Genomic DNA, 20,139 nt, shown 5'->3' on the forward strand with positions numbered 1-20,139 from the left:
CCTGCTCTCCCCACTTTCCCTTCCCATGGGGCTATAGAGAGTCATAATTGCAGTGTGTCTGGGGGCAGGTTGTCCGAATCTGACACAGGGGTGTGCATTCCCTATATGGTTATGAGGCTTCTAGGTGCTACGGCAATACAAATAATAGATAAAAATAATTGACAACCCATTTCCCCACACAGAGAAGCAGGGGACAGTTACAACTTGTCTGTGTTTCTGTTCCCCATCCTGATTGCCAGGATTCCTCCTCCACCTCCAAACCCTATCATTCCTTTCAGTGCACAGCTCATCCGGATTTGCCTTAAGTGCTTTATTAAGACTTATTTAATGGGATGCTCCATCTTTTATTCCTTAAGCTTGGTCTGTTTTGTCTCCACATTGCAAGAAAATATACATTAGGCAGTGACCAAGGTTGGCTCACTTGTAACTAACTACATTTACTTAACTAAAAAAAAAATCATTTTGACTGAATTTTTTTCAGTCGGACAAGAACTTAGCAGTCTTTTTTTTTTATGTTGCTCGGTGACTAAAACTGCAACTGTAGAAGAAAATTAATGTTGTTAATACAGTATGTGGTATGGTTTGCCCTGGATATTATCTTTACCTTTTTTAAAATCAAGTTTTAGGAATTTCTAGTTTTCTAATGAGCTGAGACTATGGGGGGGAAGAAATGTTGAAACCAAACAGCAAAACTATACATAAAAATGAAATCTTATTATGTGCTGCAAATCAGGGGAAAAACACAGCTCAATGCGTTCTGGTTTTTTGACACTCAAGGTGTGATCAGAGATTATTTACCAACCACAGGAGAGTGGGAAGTGAGTTAATTACAATTTTGCTCCCTTTCACAGAATGAAATGTCTCCCAGTTTGATACAGGGTATTATTTGTGCACCTTCTTTTTCATTAGAGTTCTGTCATGTACTTTCTACTGCTTCTATCTAACTAACCCTGAGCTTCAAAAACATCCTGATTACAGTAGTTTAATCTCATGCTCTTCTGTATTTGAACTTAATATTTACATTAATAGTTACATTTAATACAAGAATATAAATTACATTTACTATAAGATTATTTTTGGTGCATGGCAAGATTGTGCTAAAATTTACTGTGCATTTAGATGCTTTTTGTTTTGGAAAGAACCATAACGGTGACACTTTGGCATGGTTCCACACTCAGGCTTATTATCAAGATGTGTATTCCCATGTGTCTTAGTCAGCTATGGTTCCAGGTGGAACATAAATTCCGGTTGTGATACAATTACACATCGTGGCCTCTTCTTGCCCTTCCATGTTAGTGCCTCTGTGGCTCTTGGTTTTGAAGCTGCTAGTGCTTATATTTGCCAGTGAGGAGTTTGAGCTCCACTTGAAAAAAAAAAATTACTTAAGGTGAAAAAAGGCTGCTGTCCTCTCCCCTACCTACCACCACTGAACAGAGCTAGTTGGGATGGGGCAGGAGGTGTGTGCCTGCAGATCATTGGCATGGTGACCTGGAAAGAGGTACTTTGGCTGATTCCACAGAGGCATTGGGTGACTTCCATCAGAGCTGTTAAGGAGGACCAGGGAAGTGATTCTAGGGCCAGGTATGCACCTCTGCAGGGTGTGGACATGCTTTCTCATGGGTGCTAAAAACCCAGTTGACTGGTATTAGGAAAAAAGGGTGGATAGAAAGGCACCATGAGACTAACACGGAAAACAGAAACCACCTTTAGAACAATTTCTATCCACCCTTTTTTCCTAATCCTTCCCCTTCAATTTTCTTATACACTTCAACCTTCTGAACTAATAAATGCTTTAATTTTGTTGAACCCTAACCTGTTCTTTTCTCTCTCTAAGCATCTGTTGAGAAATATAACATCATCTGCTACAGGTGATGCATAAGTCTGACAAGTCAGATAGGTCAAAATCCCATAGGGTTTCATTGTCTTGCCGCTGCGGGAGCCTGCTGAGAAAACTGGCTGTGGCAGGAGACAGCGCATCGCTGAAATGGTTCGGCTCCTGCAGCAGCCAAATGTGATTTGTGTTGTCGTGGTGCTCTTCCTGGTTGCCATAACTACTCTCGGATTTTGACATGTTTGTCACATTTCTCGATGAAACAGGAAGGCTGTCTTTGATAATCTTAGCCCTCAGGTGCTGAATCTGAAGTCTGAATCCTTCCTGCACCATCAGTCATCGCTTAGGGCACAAACAAGGCTCTGTCTGTCCTGAGCCACTCTTTGCATGTCCTTTGTTGTTAAGTCCCAAAAGTTTTCCCGCTCCTGGTACTGTGCGATAGAGGGATTTTTTTCAATCAGCTCCTTTTACATGTTCCTGCAGCTGTCCAGTAGCGTGCCTGCCACAGCAAATGTTCTGGTTTCATTCTTTATACATGTCCTGGGTATTACCATCATCTTTTCTGGCTAACTCTGGAGATAAGGAGTTGTTGAGCTCTCTGACAAATCTCAGATTTTGTTATAAATTCATTCCAAAATACCTAGTATTTTCCTGAGGCATTTGCTTTCAAAGGCATTTGGACATCTGTCTGTACCTTTAATAGATTTTCCTCAGGCACTGGGCCATTTTAAAAACTGGAAAGAGGAAAAAGTCAGTTTGGCAGCTGGAGGGAGGGAGGACAAAGATGGTAGGGTTGGTGGAGTCTCTGATTTGTGTGGCTCTGAGGCTCCATAAACATGGCACTTCTGCCGTCATGGTAGGCTTGTAGAAGTTCTGATAAGCTTCTGACTCATTTCCTCAGAAGCTTAAGTTAGAATTTATCTTTTCTCTTAAAGGCCATCTTCTTCCTTTCCTGTACCTTCATGCTGTCTTATATAAGGTGATGCTGCCAGCCCTTGCAAATATGTGTGACCTCTGTAAGTAGGTGTATCATCGTGAGCATCTGACAGCTTCTGTGAAGAAACCCAAAGCAAGGTTAATCCAATGTGTGCTCATGTGCAGATTTTCAAATCATGGCTTTCCTTTAAATGGGTACAATTTTGCTCCTTCAGTTAGTTTCATATACAGTTTAGGTCATGTAAGTGATTAATTACCCAACTATACCTGCCTTTCAGTTATATAGATATTTAAGTGACCTAAATCGCATGCACAAAAAGGAAAGCCCAATTAAAACTGAAAATCAGGGCCTCTGTTTATAATACTACAGCAGGATATGAATTGTTCAAATGATTGTTATTACAGTATGTATAGATTTTGATTTGAACTCGTGTAGTGAAGTAGAACCTTATTGATTGACATTGATGACTGGGAACACTGTGGTGCTTTACTCTGTTTTGAGAATTAACAAGAAAATGAACACACACACTCACTCTCTCTCTCTCTCTCTCTCTCTCAGCATCACAGAATGTATTTGTGCATTTATTTTGGCAAGCATAATTTGTACTGTCATGTAGTGTAATAGTATTTGTAGTGACAAGTGTATTAGCAATTTATGATAATACTTCAGTAAGATTAGTAACACTGAAGAGTAAATGTGCAATAGATTATTTTGTATATTAGTGCTCCCTGTAGCAATCTTTACTGAGACTAACTGTTCCTTTTGAGAGAATTATTGGGTTTATAGATTAGCAGAGGGAGAATTAGCAAGGGTCTACTGTACAGCATCTCTGAGTGAAGCTAGACTTTTACAGTGAAAGGTAACGTTTTGGTCTCGCCCACATATTTCCTGATTCAGAATAAAAAATAGGCAATGTTTATTTGCCTGTGGTGACAAAACGAATAAAACAAATTGTACTTATATTTTCTTTCTGCTGCTGGATGCAAATAACATGGGTTCATTAGCACCATAATGTCATTTAACTCCCCATGAAATGCTTTGAAATCGGAGGGCCAAATTTAGCTCTCAGCTCTGCTGGTGTAAAGCGGAAGTTAACTTGCTTGTCTTCAGGAGAGTTGCTCAGGATTTACACCAGCATAGTCAAGAGCAGAATCTGGACCACACAGTGTAATGCGTTTTTGTGCCACATGAATTCCTTTTTGTTTGCAAGGATGTAATTCTTCTTTTTTTCAATGAAGATTGCAGGAGGCCACTTGTCCAAGGGAGCTCTGATAAAACAAAATGAATTAGCCCTGTTTTTCTGATTCATCAGCTGTCACATGGATGGTTTAGAGCCCAAAAAGAAATTGCATATTTGCACTGTTTAAGCAAATATATTTAACTCTTCAGCAAGAACTGGAGAATGATCCTACGTGTCTTGCATTTTCAAATATTTTCCTTCCTGCTTTTCTTAACTTGCAAAAATAATCTAACTTTGTAAAGAAACAACAACACAAAACACCGTTTTTAAAAAAGCCAATTGTCACACATCAAGCGATAATCCTAACAGTTGATTTTTCTTCCCCAGGGAATTGAAGTGCAGACAGATTATATTCCACTGTTGAACTCTCTCGCGGTGTACGGTTGGCAGCTGACTTGTGTGCTTCCTACTCCAATTGTAAAGACAAACAGGTACTGTGTGGGCACTGCATTTTGGTTAAGGAAGCCTCTGTATCAGCATGATAGTTTGTGCTAACAACTCCCCGTTCTCCTAGCATAGAGTTCCCTGCACATGTGCACTAAACTGTCCAGGAAAGCCACATTGCAGCTGCCACTGGGCCAGTCTGAGCATTTCTGTCCCCACCTCAGCCCTGCCACAAATCTTGCTGGGCAGGAAGGGGATGGGGGTGCTGCCAGACTTGTATGTGGTGTGCCGGGTTGCAGGTGTAAGTTCTTAGCTCCATTTAAAAAATAAACTAACTAACTGTGGTGCTGTTTGTAGAGTGGTGTGGCCTAGCGGTAGAAGCACATGTTGTCTTTCATCAGTAGCTATCAGAACAGTGTGTGGTATACATCATTTGCTGCAGTAGCTCAGAAAAAGCGGGTGAAATAATACTGATAGTACTGTAGTAGCCTTCAATTGGAATTTCCTTTGTTGGTGGGTTTTGGTCATTTTTATATCTACTTTTGCATCATAAGCATAATTATATTAATAGAAATGTAAATAGTTTTAAAACATTCTTAATGGAGACTGGCTAAAAATACAGGCATGTGACAACAGTTGATCCTTACTACTGCACATTCCGGAACTGCTATTCAAATAGGGTTCTTCATCAGTCACGAATAAAAAAAATAGATCAATATGCCAAGTTGTTCTTTATTAAAGCACCAATATTGTGCCCAGTGGTGTATGAGACACAGATGAAGACAATTCCTGTCCTTGAATTCTTACAGTCTATAAAGACCAAACATGCTGGGAAAACCAGTGGAAGGAGTTATTCTAATCTAATGTTTTTCATACACTTTTGAATAAATCAATGGATGAAAAATCACAAATAAGGATTTTTAATTCCCTTTTGCAACATTGTGCTGTGTCCTCCCTTCTTTCCACTCCTTTCTGTGAACCATTTTATAATTACCTCCATAAAATGCTTCAGATTGGTCGTTAGTGCTGATTAACGCATAGCCTGAGTGATGGAGGCATTTGGCTTTGCTTTGTGCTTCACTACACATCTGAGCTGTGCATTAATCAGTGCTATCACTATTGCAGAATCTGTCAGCTCTTATTGCTTGGCTAGTAAAACACACTGCAATGTGTAATTGACATTGTAGTGCACATAAAGATTATAGTGCATGTCATATAGACTGATTTTTTTTCAAAAACTTTATTCTGTGTTGATTCTCGAATTCTAAAACATTTGGCAGAAAAAACATCAGCGATTGAACTGGGATTTTAGGTGCATCAAATTAGACATGAGCCTAAATTAGGCTGATGCTTCCCAACAAATACCATTCTATCCATACGCACTTGAGACAGTCAGATGTTTCGGTCATTTCTGGTGGTTCTCTTTTGCCCAGTTTAAGCAAATGACTGAGGTATTTCTTGGATTTTGAATCCTACTTTGTATGAGCTTGACTCATTTTCAGGATTATGTTTTACAGGGAGGGGAATTTAGCCACTAAGCAGATTGTCTTTCTTCAGAGACCCTCTCTACCCCAGAAAGCAAAGAAGAAAGAATCTAAGGTAAATGACCTTGAATTCCTGTGTATGTTTATCGTGGCAGTACTCTAATACTCTAATAGATTTTCCACAGCAGTTTCAACATTTCTAATGGCTTAGAAGGTTTGCTGAATATTATCAGAACACTTTAGAACTCTGATGTGAACTATTAAACCAAAGAAATAACAAAATACTCAAAGGACATGAAAGGTGCTGTCCTTCACTCTTCCTTCCATTGGAGGGAGCTAGAGACTATGTGGTCTACTAAAAACAATAAACACAGTGAGGAATTGGAGTGGGATTTAGGAGATGTAGGCTCAATTCCTGGCTGTGCCACAGATATCCTATGTGATCTTGGGCAAGTCACTTTACCTCTCTCTCTGCCCCTGTTCATGATTTGTACGATGGGGACCGTAATATTTCCTTTCTCCCATCTTTTGTCTGCCTTATCCGTTTAGACTGTAAACTTTTTGGGGCAGAGGACTGTCTCTTGCTATATTTTTGGACAGAGTCTAGTAGAGTGGGGCCTTAATCTCAGTTGGAGCTTCTAGGTGCTTCTGTAATATAAATAAATACTAACATATGAGATTGGGAGAATTTCACTAACCTATAAAACAGGGGTAGGCAACCTATGGCCCGCATGCCAAAGGCGGCACATGAGCTGATTTTCAGTGGCACTCACACTGCTTGGGTCCTCGCCACCGGTCCGGGGGCTCTGTATTTTAATTTAATTTGAAATGAAGCTTCTTAAACATTTTAAAAACCTTATTTACTTTACATACAACAATAGTTTAGTTACATATTATAGACTTATAGAAAGAGACCTTCTATAAATGTTAAAATGTATGACTGGCACGCGAAACCTTAAATTAGAGTGAATAAATGAAGACTCGGCACACCACTTCTGAAAGGTTGCCGACCCCCTGCTATAAAAAGTAACCAAACCAAGCTAGAGTTAATGGAGCATGCAGCTGACAGGGATCAGTGCATCTTCATTTTATTCCCACTTCCCTGAAGTGTTTCAGTTCCCTTTATTAAATGAGCAGCAGGCAGAAAGCCTGGCCCAAACATGTCATACTTTAAAGGGTAGGAGAAAATACAGAGGTTTGTACAAGGCAACAAATGGCAGATTACCGACCAGCAGGTCTTGTTCACATGCGTTTCACCTTTCCCAGCCTGCATGCAAGGGAGCCAAACAAGTGAAGTATGAAGATGAAATACAACCCATCTAGTGAAAGCAAGCCATCAGAGGATGAAGAAGCTACTAGTGTTGCCTTCATTTTATTCCTGCTCTATGTACTGCAGCTACACTAACATTAGTTACCAATGCAATGGGATGACACCTTGGGACCATTCAGAAGTTCAGCTAGTGTCGAATGTTGAGCCTGCTTATTAAGTGGAGTTGGACATTAGGAGTAGAGCTGGCCAAAACACGGGATTTCCAGTTCACAGGAAATTTTGCAGTTTTAACATTTGGTTTCATTCCGAATGGGAAGTAATTCAGTTTGTTTTTTTATTTCCTATGAACCAGAAATCCCTCCAAAATTTGTTTCAGGATCACTGACATATGGAGTTTCCAAAGTGAAATCTGCTCCCCAGTCCCAGACAGCTACTGAGTAAAATTGACAGTCTTGTCAGTTTCATCACTGTTACTAGTAGCATCAAAACTGATAAGACTGGCAGTTTCACTGTCCTACTGCCGGGGCTCTGAGTCTACAGTTCTGGGGTAGCCCCGCCATGTGGACTGCTTTTAACCAGGATGATGTGTTGCCCAGGATAACCTTTTTCGTGGCTGTTGGGCGACCAGTAGGATGTTCTTGATCAATTACCAGTTTTTTTTAACACTTCCCATTTTAAATTTATATTCCCAGTCATATTGACAATTAATTGCCTTATTCTTTGGAAAGTTGGCCCTCTTAAAGTTCCAAATAAACATATTACTAGTTGGTGCCATATTCTGTTTGCACAAAGTAAATATAATCAGATCATGATCACTAGTATCTAGGCAACCACTGATTTTTAGGCCTGCTATTAAATCATCTTTGGCCATCAGAATGACATTCAGTATTGAGTTCCCTCACCCCATCATATTGGTTTCAGGACTTTCTGTGTTAAGAAATCATCAGCTTTTAATGCTTAGAAACTTTAAGGAAATTTTGTTACTGGTTACATGAGATGTCCAGCAAATGTCCCCCAGGCTGAAGTCACCCATGATAACACATTTTTTCCTTCTACCCTTTATGGGCAGATGCCTAAGGAGCTGTTCATCCTGCTCACTAGTGGAATTTGGTGACCAGTAACACATGCCCACCAGTAGCCCATCTTTGGTTTTATTAATTAGAACTTTAATTTATAAGCTTTCAAGGTCCTGTGATTCTGAATCCTCTATGACTCAGTGTAACACTTCCCAAGGGTACCCACGGTTGGGAGGCACCTCGCTACCACCTGTCCTGAGCATGAAGAAGCCTTATCTGTGTCTGTCATGTGTCATCTCCCTGACTCCACCAGCCCTGGGCAACACAAGCACTCCTCTCTCAGCCGAGCAGGCGCCGCTGGCCCTCTGCAGGTCAGTGATGGGCACACTCCAACCACTGAGCCCTCCAAGCGTCCCCCAGGAGTGTCTAGCCCTTGGTCCATTGGACACTCACAGAGTTCACAGATTTGCTGCTCCCAAAGAAGCAGAGCACTCCAGCTTACCAGTTTCACCTCAGATCACAGTTCCATTTAACGCGCAGCACTTAGATATATTTATAGGGAAAACAAGCAAACGTTTATTTAACAAAGATAAGACATTCAAATGACGGCAAGTAGGAATATTGGAAACAAATAGTTACATATAAAATAATTTCATAACTTGCATTCTAGAACATAGATTTATTTAACAAGTTACTTTCCTGTCTTATATTGCAAAGCCCATCCCAAAGTCCTCCCAGCGTTTTACAGCCAGGCTCAGTTGTGATCTTCTGTTTGTGAGACAAGTCACACTGCCAGCTTGCCTCCTTAATGAAGGGTGCAGGGGGGGTACCTGCGCCCCCCACATATACTCCAACAATTCATTCTCTTTACTCATAAACAGGATCCCCCTCCTGCTGTTTTATTTCTTCTTGTAAATTTCCTCTCTTGAAGATTTCACAATCCCTTGATTAGCATGTTGGCTCCAGATGCAAATAGATCTATATTGTGCCATGGACAATACACAATGCCCAGACAGGGAGATAAGCATTTATTACATCCTTTCTGGAAGGAACCAGTCTGAGTCACATCATCTCCTGGTTACCTGCCTTAAGGCCTAGGTTTTGAGAACATAACTCCTATTAAAGATACATAGCTCCTTAAATATTAACTGTACATGCATTTCAAAATGATTATGATGATCAGTGGACTACTGGCTCTCAGTAGAGACCTCACCTATCACCCTTTGGTGAATTATTATGTGCATACCTGATGCAGGGGATCCATGTAAAACTCTGTGCATCTCCTGTGCCCTATGCCAATTGGCATCAAGAGGTCCTTGGGTAACACTCCAGTCTCCTGTGTCTTCGATGTAAAGTGCTACCCCCTCCTCTTTTTCCCTCTGTTTCTATGGAATAAGTTGTAACCATCAGTTTTAATGTTCCAATCACATGAATCATCCCACAAGTTCTAGTAATACCAACCATATCATATTTCTTCTCATATATGAGCATCTCAAACTCCTCTTGTTTATAACTTAGGCTCCTAGCACCAGAATATAGATGATTAAAAATGTGTCCCTTACACGACCCTTTGTACTTGGATTTGTCATATGCATGACACCATGTGGCTGGTTTACATATTTGGGTGTTGGCACCATTATTGCTCCATTAACACCCTCTGCCTTTCATGGTTAGTTTAAAGCCCTCCCAGATACCTTTGCTGGGCTCTCACCCAGGAGATCGGTACCATTTCTACTGTGATCGGTGCCCCAATATTCCACAAAACCTTCTCCCCTACACCACTTACTTAACCAACTGTTCACCTCTGATATCTTTCTTCTCTCACTTGAGGCATAGGAAGGATTCCCAGAAGATAGTCTGGATATTCCTGTCCTTCAGTTCCCTTCCGAGATCTCTGAAGTCTTCTAGGATCTCTGGAATAGTGCCAGATGTAGTGTCATTGGTGCCAATGTGGATCACCACCTAAAGGATCTCTCCTGTCAGCTTCAGAATTTTGTTTATTCCTGTGGTGATGCCCTTTGTCTTTGCTCCTGGAAGGCAACAACAAACTGTCTTGCCGTCCTTCTATCCCTTGCAGAATGTCCTTTCCATTCTCTTTAGCATGTAATCCCCATTGAGGATTGTCTTCCTCTCTGGCCAGTTGTGCATATGCTCTCTTGAACTTGTCTGAGTCCATCTAGTTTGAGCTGGGCAGCAGTTCTCAGCTCTTTTCTTTGCTGTCTGTAGGTTCTTTGCTCCAACTGGGTCTTGCTGGTTGTTCTTTTCAGATGTCTTACTCAGCACGTAATAGTGATTTGATATGTCCAGCTGTGAAGATGCCCTTTGGGTTCTCCTACTTCTGGTGGTGACAAATCTATCTTCCTATCTTCATTTCCTTGTCTGCTTTTGTCACCTGATTCTGTTACCGTCCCCTGTGAGATTTGCTGTAGTATTGACCAGAAAATCCTCCATATCTCTGGTGCTTTGCAAGATAGTCAGCTGTTCCTCAAGACCACAAACCTTCATCTCCATCAGGGCTACCAGCTTGCACTTCATACAGACAAAGTCTCCTCTCTCTTCAGGCAGGAAGATGGCACATCCACTGCAGACCACTGATGACTATCAGACTAGCTGATGACTCTCTATCCTTGTTGCTGAGTCAAAACCGTACTTATAAAGCAAATCCCCCAAACTCCACTAGTAGCTGCTCACTGTCGCCACAGGTGAGATCATTAGAGATGCTTAAGCTCGATCCCCCTTAATATAAACAAGAGTAAGCTGCTGGCATGGTGTCCTTTATATTGGAATTCACTTCTGCTACTTGGTTAGCCAGAGCCCAGATTTATTAGTCTTCTAGGCATGCTGCAAAACCTGTCTTTCTCAGGCTATCTAGGAGGAGCTGGGCTGTGGGTTGGGGTGGTTATCATCATGGGCAGTGCTTTTGTTTGCTTTGTGAGTTTTAATGAAGAGGATGGGAACCTATAATAGATATTAGTATAAATTCAAATAGATACATCCATAACTAATGAGTCGACGGTAGTGGCAGCTGCAAACCAACAAGTGTGACTGAAAAGATTATTTTTACATATACCATTGAAAAGATTCATTCAAATTTTACAAATGTCTATTGGTAAGAGATTATTTACATGCAGGAAGTTTGAAATAAATGCAGTACAAAAATACAAGTAATAAAATATGATGGTTTTCAGTCAAAGGTTCAAGAAAAATATGGGAGAGGTAAAATCATCCAAATTCATACTAGTTCTATAAAAAGCTGTCATTGTTATTCAGCTGCTGGTAAACGCCTGACATAAACCACCTTACATTTGATTCAGTTGCTAAGCATTCTGAACAGCACAAAAGCATAGACACTAAGATCTGATAGCTTTATTTAATTTTTGATTACAACATGTTTAAAACTTTTTTGTAGATAAACACTTGGAGGGGGAAAATATGTGGTGCTGATAAGATTAAAATGAAATTGCAGTGGTGGAAACGAAATCCTTCATATGAACTAGTCAGGTGCTATGCAGTTCAGCCAGCTGAACAGAAAGGAAACGTATAAGGAATTGTAAAAACTCTGCAGTAAGACAGCGATAACTGTATCTCTCATTGCCCCATCACAGGCTGCAGATTTAATCTAATTACTCATAAAGTTTATCTGCTGTTTCTTGAGACAAAATCAAGGCTCGTTTCAGCAGAAATTAGGCTTCATGGCCGTTAAACCCTGTAAAGGCTGACCTTAGTTCAGAAGAAACTTTTTAACATTTTGGGCCTGATATGCAGCCTCTACTCACGGAAAACTCCAAATGATTTAAATGGGAATTGTGGGTGCTCAGCACCTCTGAAAATCAGGACACTTTTTTCAAGTGTCTAAATGTAGACACTCAAGTTAAAAAATTGTGGTGTTCTCTTTAATATATTTATATGCAAGATACGTTTGGTGAATGACATCTAGGCTCAAATAAAACATAAAAGAATATAGGCTAAATCTAGCTACTGCTAGGGGATTTTTTGCTCTCTCAGAGTTTGGCCAGCTGGAGCATTACTTCAGCATTATGAAGTAAGGGTCTCAACCAGGCTTGTGTATGCTTGCAAGCAATTGCATGTGCAGTTAATTGTGGGTATAACATACGGGATTTGCACAACTACCTTTTCTGTGAACAGAACAGGATCACAAATGGCAGACTTTGTGCTCACAGTTATTTGTGATGCACGATGCAGAGTGGAACCTGGGTGCTGGCAAATTGGTGAGACAATTTGTTTAAATGGTGAAGTAACTAACCACTTGAAAGTTTAAGCTGACTTTGCTTGGGAAGGTTGACTTTTCCTTCAGGGATGAGGCAGATAAATCCTTTGTCCTCTGAGTAATTTTCAGACATTATAAGCACATTACACCTATTAGGGGTCAGGAAGGGATTCTTTCCTCCCCATTGTTTCTTTTTTCTTTTCATCCCTCTGAAGCATCAAAGATGGTCACCGCTGGAGATGGGACACTGGACAGAGTTGGCCAGTGCTCTTAGGTGCTTGGCTGGCTGGTTCTTGCTCACATGCTCAGGATCTAACTGATCGTCATATGTGGGGTCAGGAAGGAATTTTCCCCTAGGTCTGATTAATAGATTCATACATTTTAAGGCCAGAAGAGACCATTATGATTATCTAGTCTGTCCTTCTGTATACTACAGGCCACAGAACATCCCCAAAATAATTCTGAGAGCATGTCTTTTAGAAGAACATCCATTCTTGATTTAAAAAACTATCAGTGATGGAGAATCCACCACAACCTTTGGTACAGTGTTCCAATGGTTAATTACTCTTGCCAATAAAAATTTACACCTTATTTCCAGTCTGATTTTGTCTAGCTCGAACTTCCATCCATTGGATGTGTTATGCCTTTCTCTGTTAGACAACTGAGCCCATTATGAAATATTTGTTCCCCATGTAGGTACTTATGGCTGTAATCAAGTCACCCCTTAATCTTCTCTTTGATAAGCTAAATAGACTGAGCTCCTTGAGGCTATTACCATAAGGCCTGTTTTCTAATCATTTAATCATTCTTGTGGCTCTTCTTTGAACCCTCTCCAATTTATCAACATCCTTCTTGAATTGTGGGCATTAATACTGGACACAATATTACTCTTAAGGGAATTCTGTGCCAAAAAAATAAAAATTATGTGCACAATATTTTAAAATTCTGCAAAAGTTTTATTTGTCAATAAATAAATGTGGCTCCAGCATGGCAGTGGGGAGCACAGGTCACTGGCTGCATTGAGATGGGAGATCACCCTGAAACCTCCACTTCCCCGAGTACAGGGACTCGACAGTGAGGCTGCACCTGACCCTGACACAGTGCAAGGCCTGGGCCTGCCCCTCTGTGCCAGGTGTGGCTGGGCAGGCTCAGCCCAGCAGTATCCAAGTGTGGAGGGGCTTAGTATGGGGGGATTCAGGTGTGGGGTGAGAGGTATCTGTGTGGGGCAGTCTGGGTGTGGGAAGCTCAGTGGGTGATCTGGATGCACCGGGGCTCATTGAGGGATTCCGGGTGCAGGGGCAATGGGACTCTGCAGGGGGTCCAGGTGATGGTGGTTGGGTTCAGTGGGGGTGGGGTCTGGGGGTGGGGAGATGGGGCTTGGCGGGCTGGGGGTCCAGGTGCAGCTGGTTGGGGCTCAGTGGGGTGGGGGTCTGGGGGTGGGGGCCTTGTCAGAGGGGTCCAGGTGTATGGGGGTAGGGCTTGTCAGGGTGAGGGTTCGATGGGCCTGCTTAATGGGGGAGCCCCAGCTGCTGCCGAGGGAACACAGCATGTCAGCTCCCACTTCCCCCCACAATTCCCCGATTCCCTTTTCTTCTCCATCCCCCTCCCCTCACTCCCACATTCCCCTCCCCCTGCCCTATTCCACCCCCCTTCCTTCCCCACTGCCTCTCCTCCCTATCCTCTTAGTCCCCTTCCCTCATTTCTCCCACCCCCTGTTACTCAGCCCCACCGCGGGCACTCATTGTTCCACAGAAAATAGGAAGGCTCCCAGCACACAGAAGGGGAGCACCACTGGCACTAGGAGCCAGGAGGCTGCATTCAGCTTCAGAGTCAGCGGAGCGGAGCTGGGCAGCTCTGCGTTTGCAGAAATGGGGGGGGCAGTGGCACGTAACCCTGTGTGCCCCCCCATGCCTCAGCAATGTTTGGAGGGTAATCCCCCCAAAAAAACTGCACACATGGTCGCCCCCCCACCCTCCAGCGCAGCTTCCCTGTCATTTTCTGCAGGGAAATCTGTAGGGGGAGGGGCTGTTTTCTGCGGGCGCGCAGAATCCCCCAAGGAGTAACAATATTCCAGCAGCGGGTGCACAAGTCTCAAATACAGATGTAAAGTAACCTCTCTGCTCTTACTCTTTTTCGAGATTCCCCTGTTTATCCATCCCAGGATTGCATAGCTCTTTTGACCACACTGGGAGCTCACAATCAGCTGATTATCCAGTGGTCTTGGGGGGGGTTTCATCTTCCTTTGCAGCATGTGGTCCAAATTGCCTGTCAGGTTCATCTGGGGACCTTTCAATCAATTTCTTGCCCTTGCAGGGGGCTTGGGCATCGGTGCACCTCGGTCTCTCCTATTCTTTGCCTGTGGCACGCAATAGTCTCCTGAGGGCTATACCTTGAGCTAATTTCAGTTGTTGGGTTCAGTATGCGAGTGGTAGGTGGTTTTGGTGGCCTGTGATATATTGGAGGACAGACTAGACGATCTGGTGGTCCCTTCTGATTTTAATTCTATGATTATTGCATCAACATTTCAAGAAACCATAGTTACTTTTATTGCTAGTCAAAATATAGCCTTCAGCATTAGTCAACATAGATCATCCAAAATGGTGGTCATGATGAGTCTTGTGGTGTGCGTTGTAGAAGGTGGCCTTGTGCATTCTGCCCCAGAAACTTTTGTACAAACGGCTCAGGATGTTTTGCTACTTACTTGCACTGTTTATCACTTGGTCTTGTAAATGCTCAATGTTTAAAACATTGTACTGTAAAATCACTTCTGGATTCTGCACTGTATGTATGGCTTAGCAAAGCAGATCAGATTATACATTTGGAATTTTTTAGTCCACAGCCTGACTTGGAAAAGTTCCTGAAAGTTTCAAAATGCTGGTTTAGTCTTGCAAATGCTGGTCCTGTGGGAACTGTGGGCTTCTGAAAAAGAAAACCCTTTAGAGTTATTTTGTGGCACATTCCAAACAATACATAGGATAGGAGTACAGAACTTTTCTGTATGATACACAATACTTGAATGATTTTCTTATAAAACTCTTCTTGCACAGCTCTTTCACATTTTGGTTTTATATCAATGTCTACATAGCGCACTTTAGATACATGCTTACACATATCTGAGAGAGAGGATAAATAGTCATAAAACAAGCAATGGAATTCCACCTTAAAAGCTAAATTTGTAAATTTTCTGAGTTGCTGTCTTCACACACTTGGTGAATGTGTGCGCTTGTGTTCTCAGTCAGGGTTTGTTACTTCTGCTACTAACTTGTTGAAAAACTGGAATAATACTCCCGGATCTCTTCCTCTGCTTGTCTACATTAGCACAGCTTTCCATTTTCTTGCTTTCAGAACAGTTTGGAATGTCTGCCAGGATGTTGTGGGTTATTACCTCAGCACCGAAATATCCTTCATCAAGAAACTGACTAGGCATACAAAGCAGTAGAGACAGAGAAAGGAACAGAAGCATTGTATCTACATGTGTGTAATAGCTACAAACATGTAACAATTTTAAGTAGTCTGGGTACTCATATACAATATATATTTTGAGGTTGGATCCTTTGACCAGCTCAACCATTGAACTGAAGTTAAACCATTATTATTTCAGAAAGCAAATTTCTACTTGAGTTTTTATTTATGTTTAAAGTGACCTTTAACTTTCAAATCTTTTATTTATAGTTTCACTGGAGGTTCTCCAAAGAAGAGATGCACAACAAACAAACAAAGAAATCTAACAAGGCTAAACTAAGTTCAAGGGAGAAACAAACAGCAGAAGAAAAACAGGAGAGTGAAGTTATAGAGAACACAAGAAATTTAGAAGCACAACTGTCAACAATTGAAAATGTTGGGAACTGCAAACCAGTCTTGAATGAACAACTGGATAGTATCGCAGACAAGACATCTGAGATGCATGAGGACAAAGACACATCTAGCCATGGCCATGAGGAATCAGAAGAAAAATGGCATCCAAGTCATGATACTGATCAAAAAGAAGTGGAAGTGTGCTTGAGTCACAATGAGACATCGGACAACTGTGAGAACCAGATAACGCATGAAGGAAGCTGTGTTCTAACAACTGACAGTGGGGATGGAGACAATGGGGCTGGAGCCATGGATGCTTCCTGCGATTAATCACCCGCATCTCAAGATTACTGAAAGAGTTGCAGATCTTTTGCCAAACTAAAGGACAAGTTTTGCTAATCATCCTCACTAACTTAATTGCTTAATACAATTTTTAATTTGGCTTTGTAAATGCCCTATACAATTTTATTCTCTCCAATTAACATACACAGGCATCTTAAAGTTTCAGCTAACTGTAGGGACCACTTTTGCTCCCACATAAGTTAATGGCAAAATTTCCATTGACTTTACTGAGATTAGGACTGGCTCTACTGTCCTTAGTTTTAAAGGTACAGATGAAATGTATTGTGATTACCAAGTTGGGAGTGAAAACATAGTCAGGCTTGTTCTGTGACTCAAGAAAAACCGCTGATCTTTAAACTGCTCTGTGCTGTCTTAACAAAAACAGGTTTGTATTCAGTATTTCATATTAGTTTAGGAGAAGCATTGTTGGTCAATTTCCTTATGTAATAATTTTATCAATGTATCATTGCTGAAACAATTATTGCACCATGTCGTTTTGTCATTGTTTTGTGTTGTCAAGAAAATGGTATTTAGGCTTACGGAGGCTGGAATTGGGAAGTTTGATAAAGTGGCTGTAGCTGTATTTATCTCCATATCATATCTACTCATTGATATTCTCTTGAATTTAGTTTACTCTTGCAGATATATAAAGCAATAAACAGACCATGAATATTGTAGGTACATAAGGGGAACCTGATGGGGAAACAAACCTCTTGATGAATGTGTGTTGTGTGTTAAGCAGATGGCTCTAACATAATGCCTACGATTCCCTATTCTCTTATTTTGGTGTTCTGGATTTTTAGGTTGCTAATCAGCCCTTCGGCAATGCTTGCTGTGTCTTCAAGAAATAGAAAAGAAAATGAAAACTGCACGTAAAATGTAACTCATTAATTGTACATATTCACTAATAGTGGATACACTTGCCATCTGCTAGCACTGCTATTATGTGACTTTTCATCATTTATCAACTGGAGTAGTGTGTGTCACAAGAAAGATGGGTTGTTTTTTTTTAATCAAATAGCTATCAGGCAAATGTCAGTGAAAGCTACTGAATGACCCTGAAGAGTACAACCTGATGACTAAACCTTTCTTTTACAACAGATAACCATGTTTTTCAGCTGACATACAAACTTTATGATGTAAAATGGTCAACATTTTCATGTTTGGAGGTATATTAAAATTTTTACAGTAAAATGTACGTGTAACAATTTTTTTAGATCATATTTGAATATACTCTTAAACAGTTTTAGTCTGCTTAAAAATGTAACATGTAGTAGCTTTTCTTTTCTTAATAAGCAATCCCCTTAGAGTCCCGCTTTAGAATTAGTTAGGCAGTCCTGTATGGTGTTTTTTAAAAATACCTTCTATTTTTCATTTTCTGTAAACAAAGTAATTCCATAAACAATAAAGTTTCTTGACACCTTAAATGACTGCTTCTTTGAGCAGCTAGTCCTGGAACCCACAAGAGGAGAGGCAATTCTTGATTTAGTCCTAAGTGGAGCACAGGATCTGGTCCAACAGGATATAGCTGAATATAGATGAACTGCTTGGTAATAGTAGCCATAACATAATAAAATTTAACATCCCTTTGGGGGTGGGAGACACCAAAGCAGCTCACCATGGTAGCATTTAGTTTCAGAAAGGGGAACTACACAGAAATGAGGAAGTTCGTTAAACAGAAATTAAAAGGTACTGTGCCAAAAGTGAAATCCCTACAAGCTTCATGGAAACTTTTTAAAGACACCATAATAGAAGCTTGATTTAAATGTATATCCCAAATTTAAAAACATAGTAAGAGGACCAGAAAAGTGCCACCGTGGCTAAACATCAAAGTAAAAGAAGCAGTTAGAGGCAAAGAGGCATCCTTTAAAAAGTGGGAGTTAAATCCTACTGAGGAAAATAGAAGAAAGCATAAACTCTGGCAAGTGAAGTGTAAAAATATAATTAGGCCAAAAAAGAATCTGAAGAACAGCTAACCAAAGACTCAAAAAGTAATAGCAAAACATTTTTTAAGTACATCAGAAGCAGGAAGCCTGCTAAACAACCAGTGGGCCACTGGAGAATCGAGATGCTAAAGGAGCACTCAAGGAAAATAAAGCCATTACAGAATAACTAAATGAATTATTTGCATCGATCTTAACAGCTGAGGATGTGAGGGAGATTCCCAAACCTGAACCATTCTTTTTAGGTGACAAATCTGAGGAACTGTCTCAAATTGAGATGTCATTAGAGGTGGTTTTGGAACAAATTGATAAACTAAACAGTAATAAGTCACCAGGAGCAGATGATATTCACCCAAGAGTTTGGAAGGTACTCAAGTATGAAATTGCAGAACTAACAGCTGTGGTATGTAACCTAAAATTTAAATCAGCTTCTGTACCAGATGACTAGAAATTAGTTAATGTGATGCCAATTTTAAAAAGCTCCAGAGGTAATCCCGGCAATTACAAGTCACTAAGCCTAACTTCAGTACCAGGCAAATTGGTTGAAACTATAGTGAAGAACAGAATTATCAGACGCATAGATGAACACAATTTGTTGGGGAAGAGTCAACATGGTTTTAGTAAAGGAAAAGCATGCTTCACCAATCTACTAGAATTCTTTGAGGGGTCAACAATCATGTGGATAAGGACGATTCAATGGATATAGTGTACTGAGATTTTCAGAAAGACTTTGACAAGGTCCCTCACCAAATGCTCTTAAGTAAAGTAAGATGGGAAGGTCCTCTCATGGATCACTAACTGGTTAAAAAATAGGAAACAAAGGGTAGGAATAAATGGTCAGTTTCAGAATGTAGAGAGGTAAATAATGGTGTCCCACAGGGGTCTGTACTGGGACCAATACTGTTCAACATATTCATGGAAAAAGGTAAACAGTGAGGTTGCAAAATTTGCAGATGATACAAAACTACTCAAAAGCGACAAAGTGTCCTGTGGCACCTTATAGACTAACAGATGTATTGGAGCATAAGCTTCCGTGGGTGAATACCCACTTCGTCAGACGTATATAGTGGAAATTTCCAGAGGCAGGTATAAATATGCAGGCAAGAATCAGTCTAGAGATAACGAGGTTAGTTCAATCGGAGGATGAGGCCCTCTTCCAGAACAGACTGTGAAGAGTTACAAAGGGATCTCATAAAACTGGGTGACTGGGCAACAAAATGGCAGATGAAATTCAATGTTGATAATGCAAAGTAATGCACATTGGAAAACACAATCCCAACTACACATATGAAATGATGGGGTCTAAATTAGCTGTTACCACTCAAGAAAGAGATGTTGAAGTCATTGTGGCTAGTTCTCTACAAACATCCACTCAATGTGCAGTGGCAGCCAAAAATGCTAAAAGAATGTTGGGAATCATTAGGGAAAGGGATAGATAGTAAGCCAGAAAATATATTACCCCTATATAAATCCATGGTATGCCCACATCTTGAATACTGTGTGCAGATCTGGTTGCCCCATATCTCAAAAAAAGATATATTGGAATTGGAAAAGGTACAGAAAAGGCAACAAATTAATTAGGGGTATGGAACAGCTTCCATATGGGGAGAGATTAATAAGACTGGGACTTTTCATCTTGGAAAAGAGACAACTAAGGGACGGATATGAT

At 40.8% G+C, this 20,139-nt stretch overlaps 1 protein-coding gene across 2 annotated transcripts in view; it reads left to right on the forward strand.

Annotated features, from left to right (window-relative positions):
• Positions 1-17,954, forward strand: part of RFTN1 (raftlin, lipid raft linker 1) — a 115,808-nt gene extending 97,854 nt beyond the window's left edge. For both annotated transcript variants that reach the window (XM_024197900.2, XM_024197901.2), the window contains exons 8-10: positions 4,336-4,439; positions 5,910-5,991; positions 16,063-17,954. In XM_024197900.2, the coding sequence (XP_024053668.2) occupies positions 4,336-4,439; positions 5,910-5,991; positions 16,063-16,515 (639 nt within the window). In that variant the 3' untranslated portion in view covers positions 16,516-17,954. The remainder of the gene's footprint in view (positions 1-4,335; positions 4,440-5,909; positions 5,992-16,062) is intronic.
• Positions 17,955-20,139: the final 2,185 nt, after the last annotated feature.

Source organism: Terrapene carolina, unplaced genomic scaffold (genome assembly GCF_002925995.2).
Source record: "Terrapene carolina triunguis isolate 2854851 unplaced genomic scaffold, T_m_triunguis-2.0 Scaffold84, whole genome shotgun sequence".
Classification (NCBI taxonomy): domain Eukaryota; kingdom Metazoa; phylum Chordata; order Testudines; family Emydidae; genus Terrapene; species Terrapene triunguis.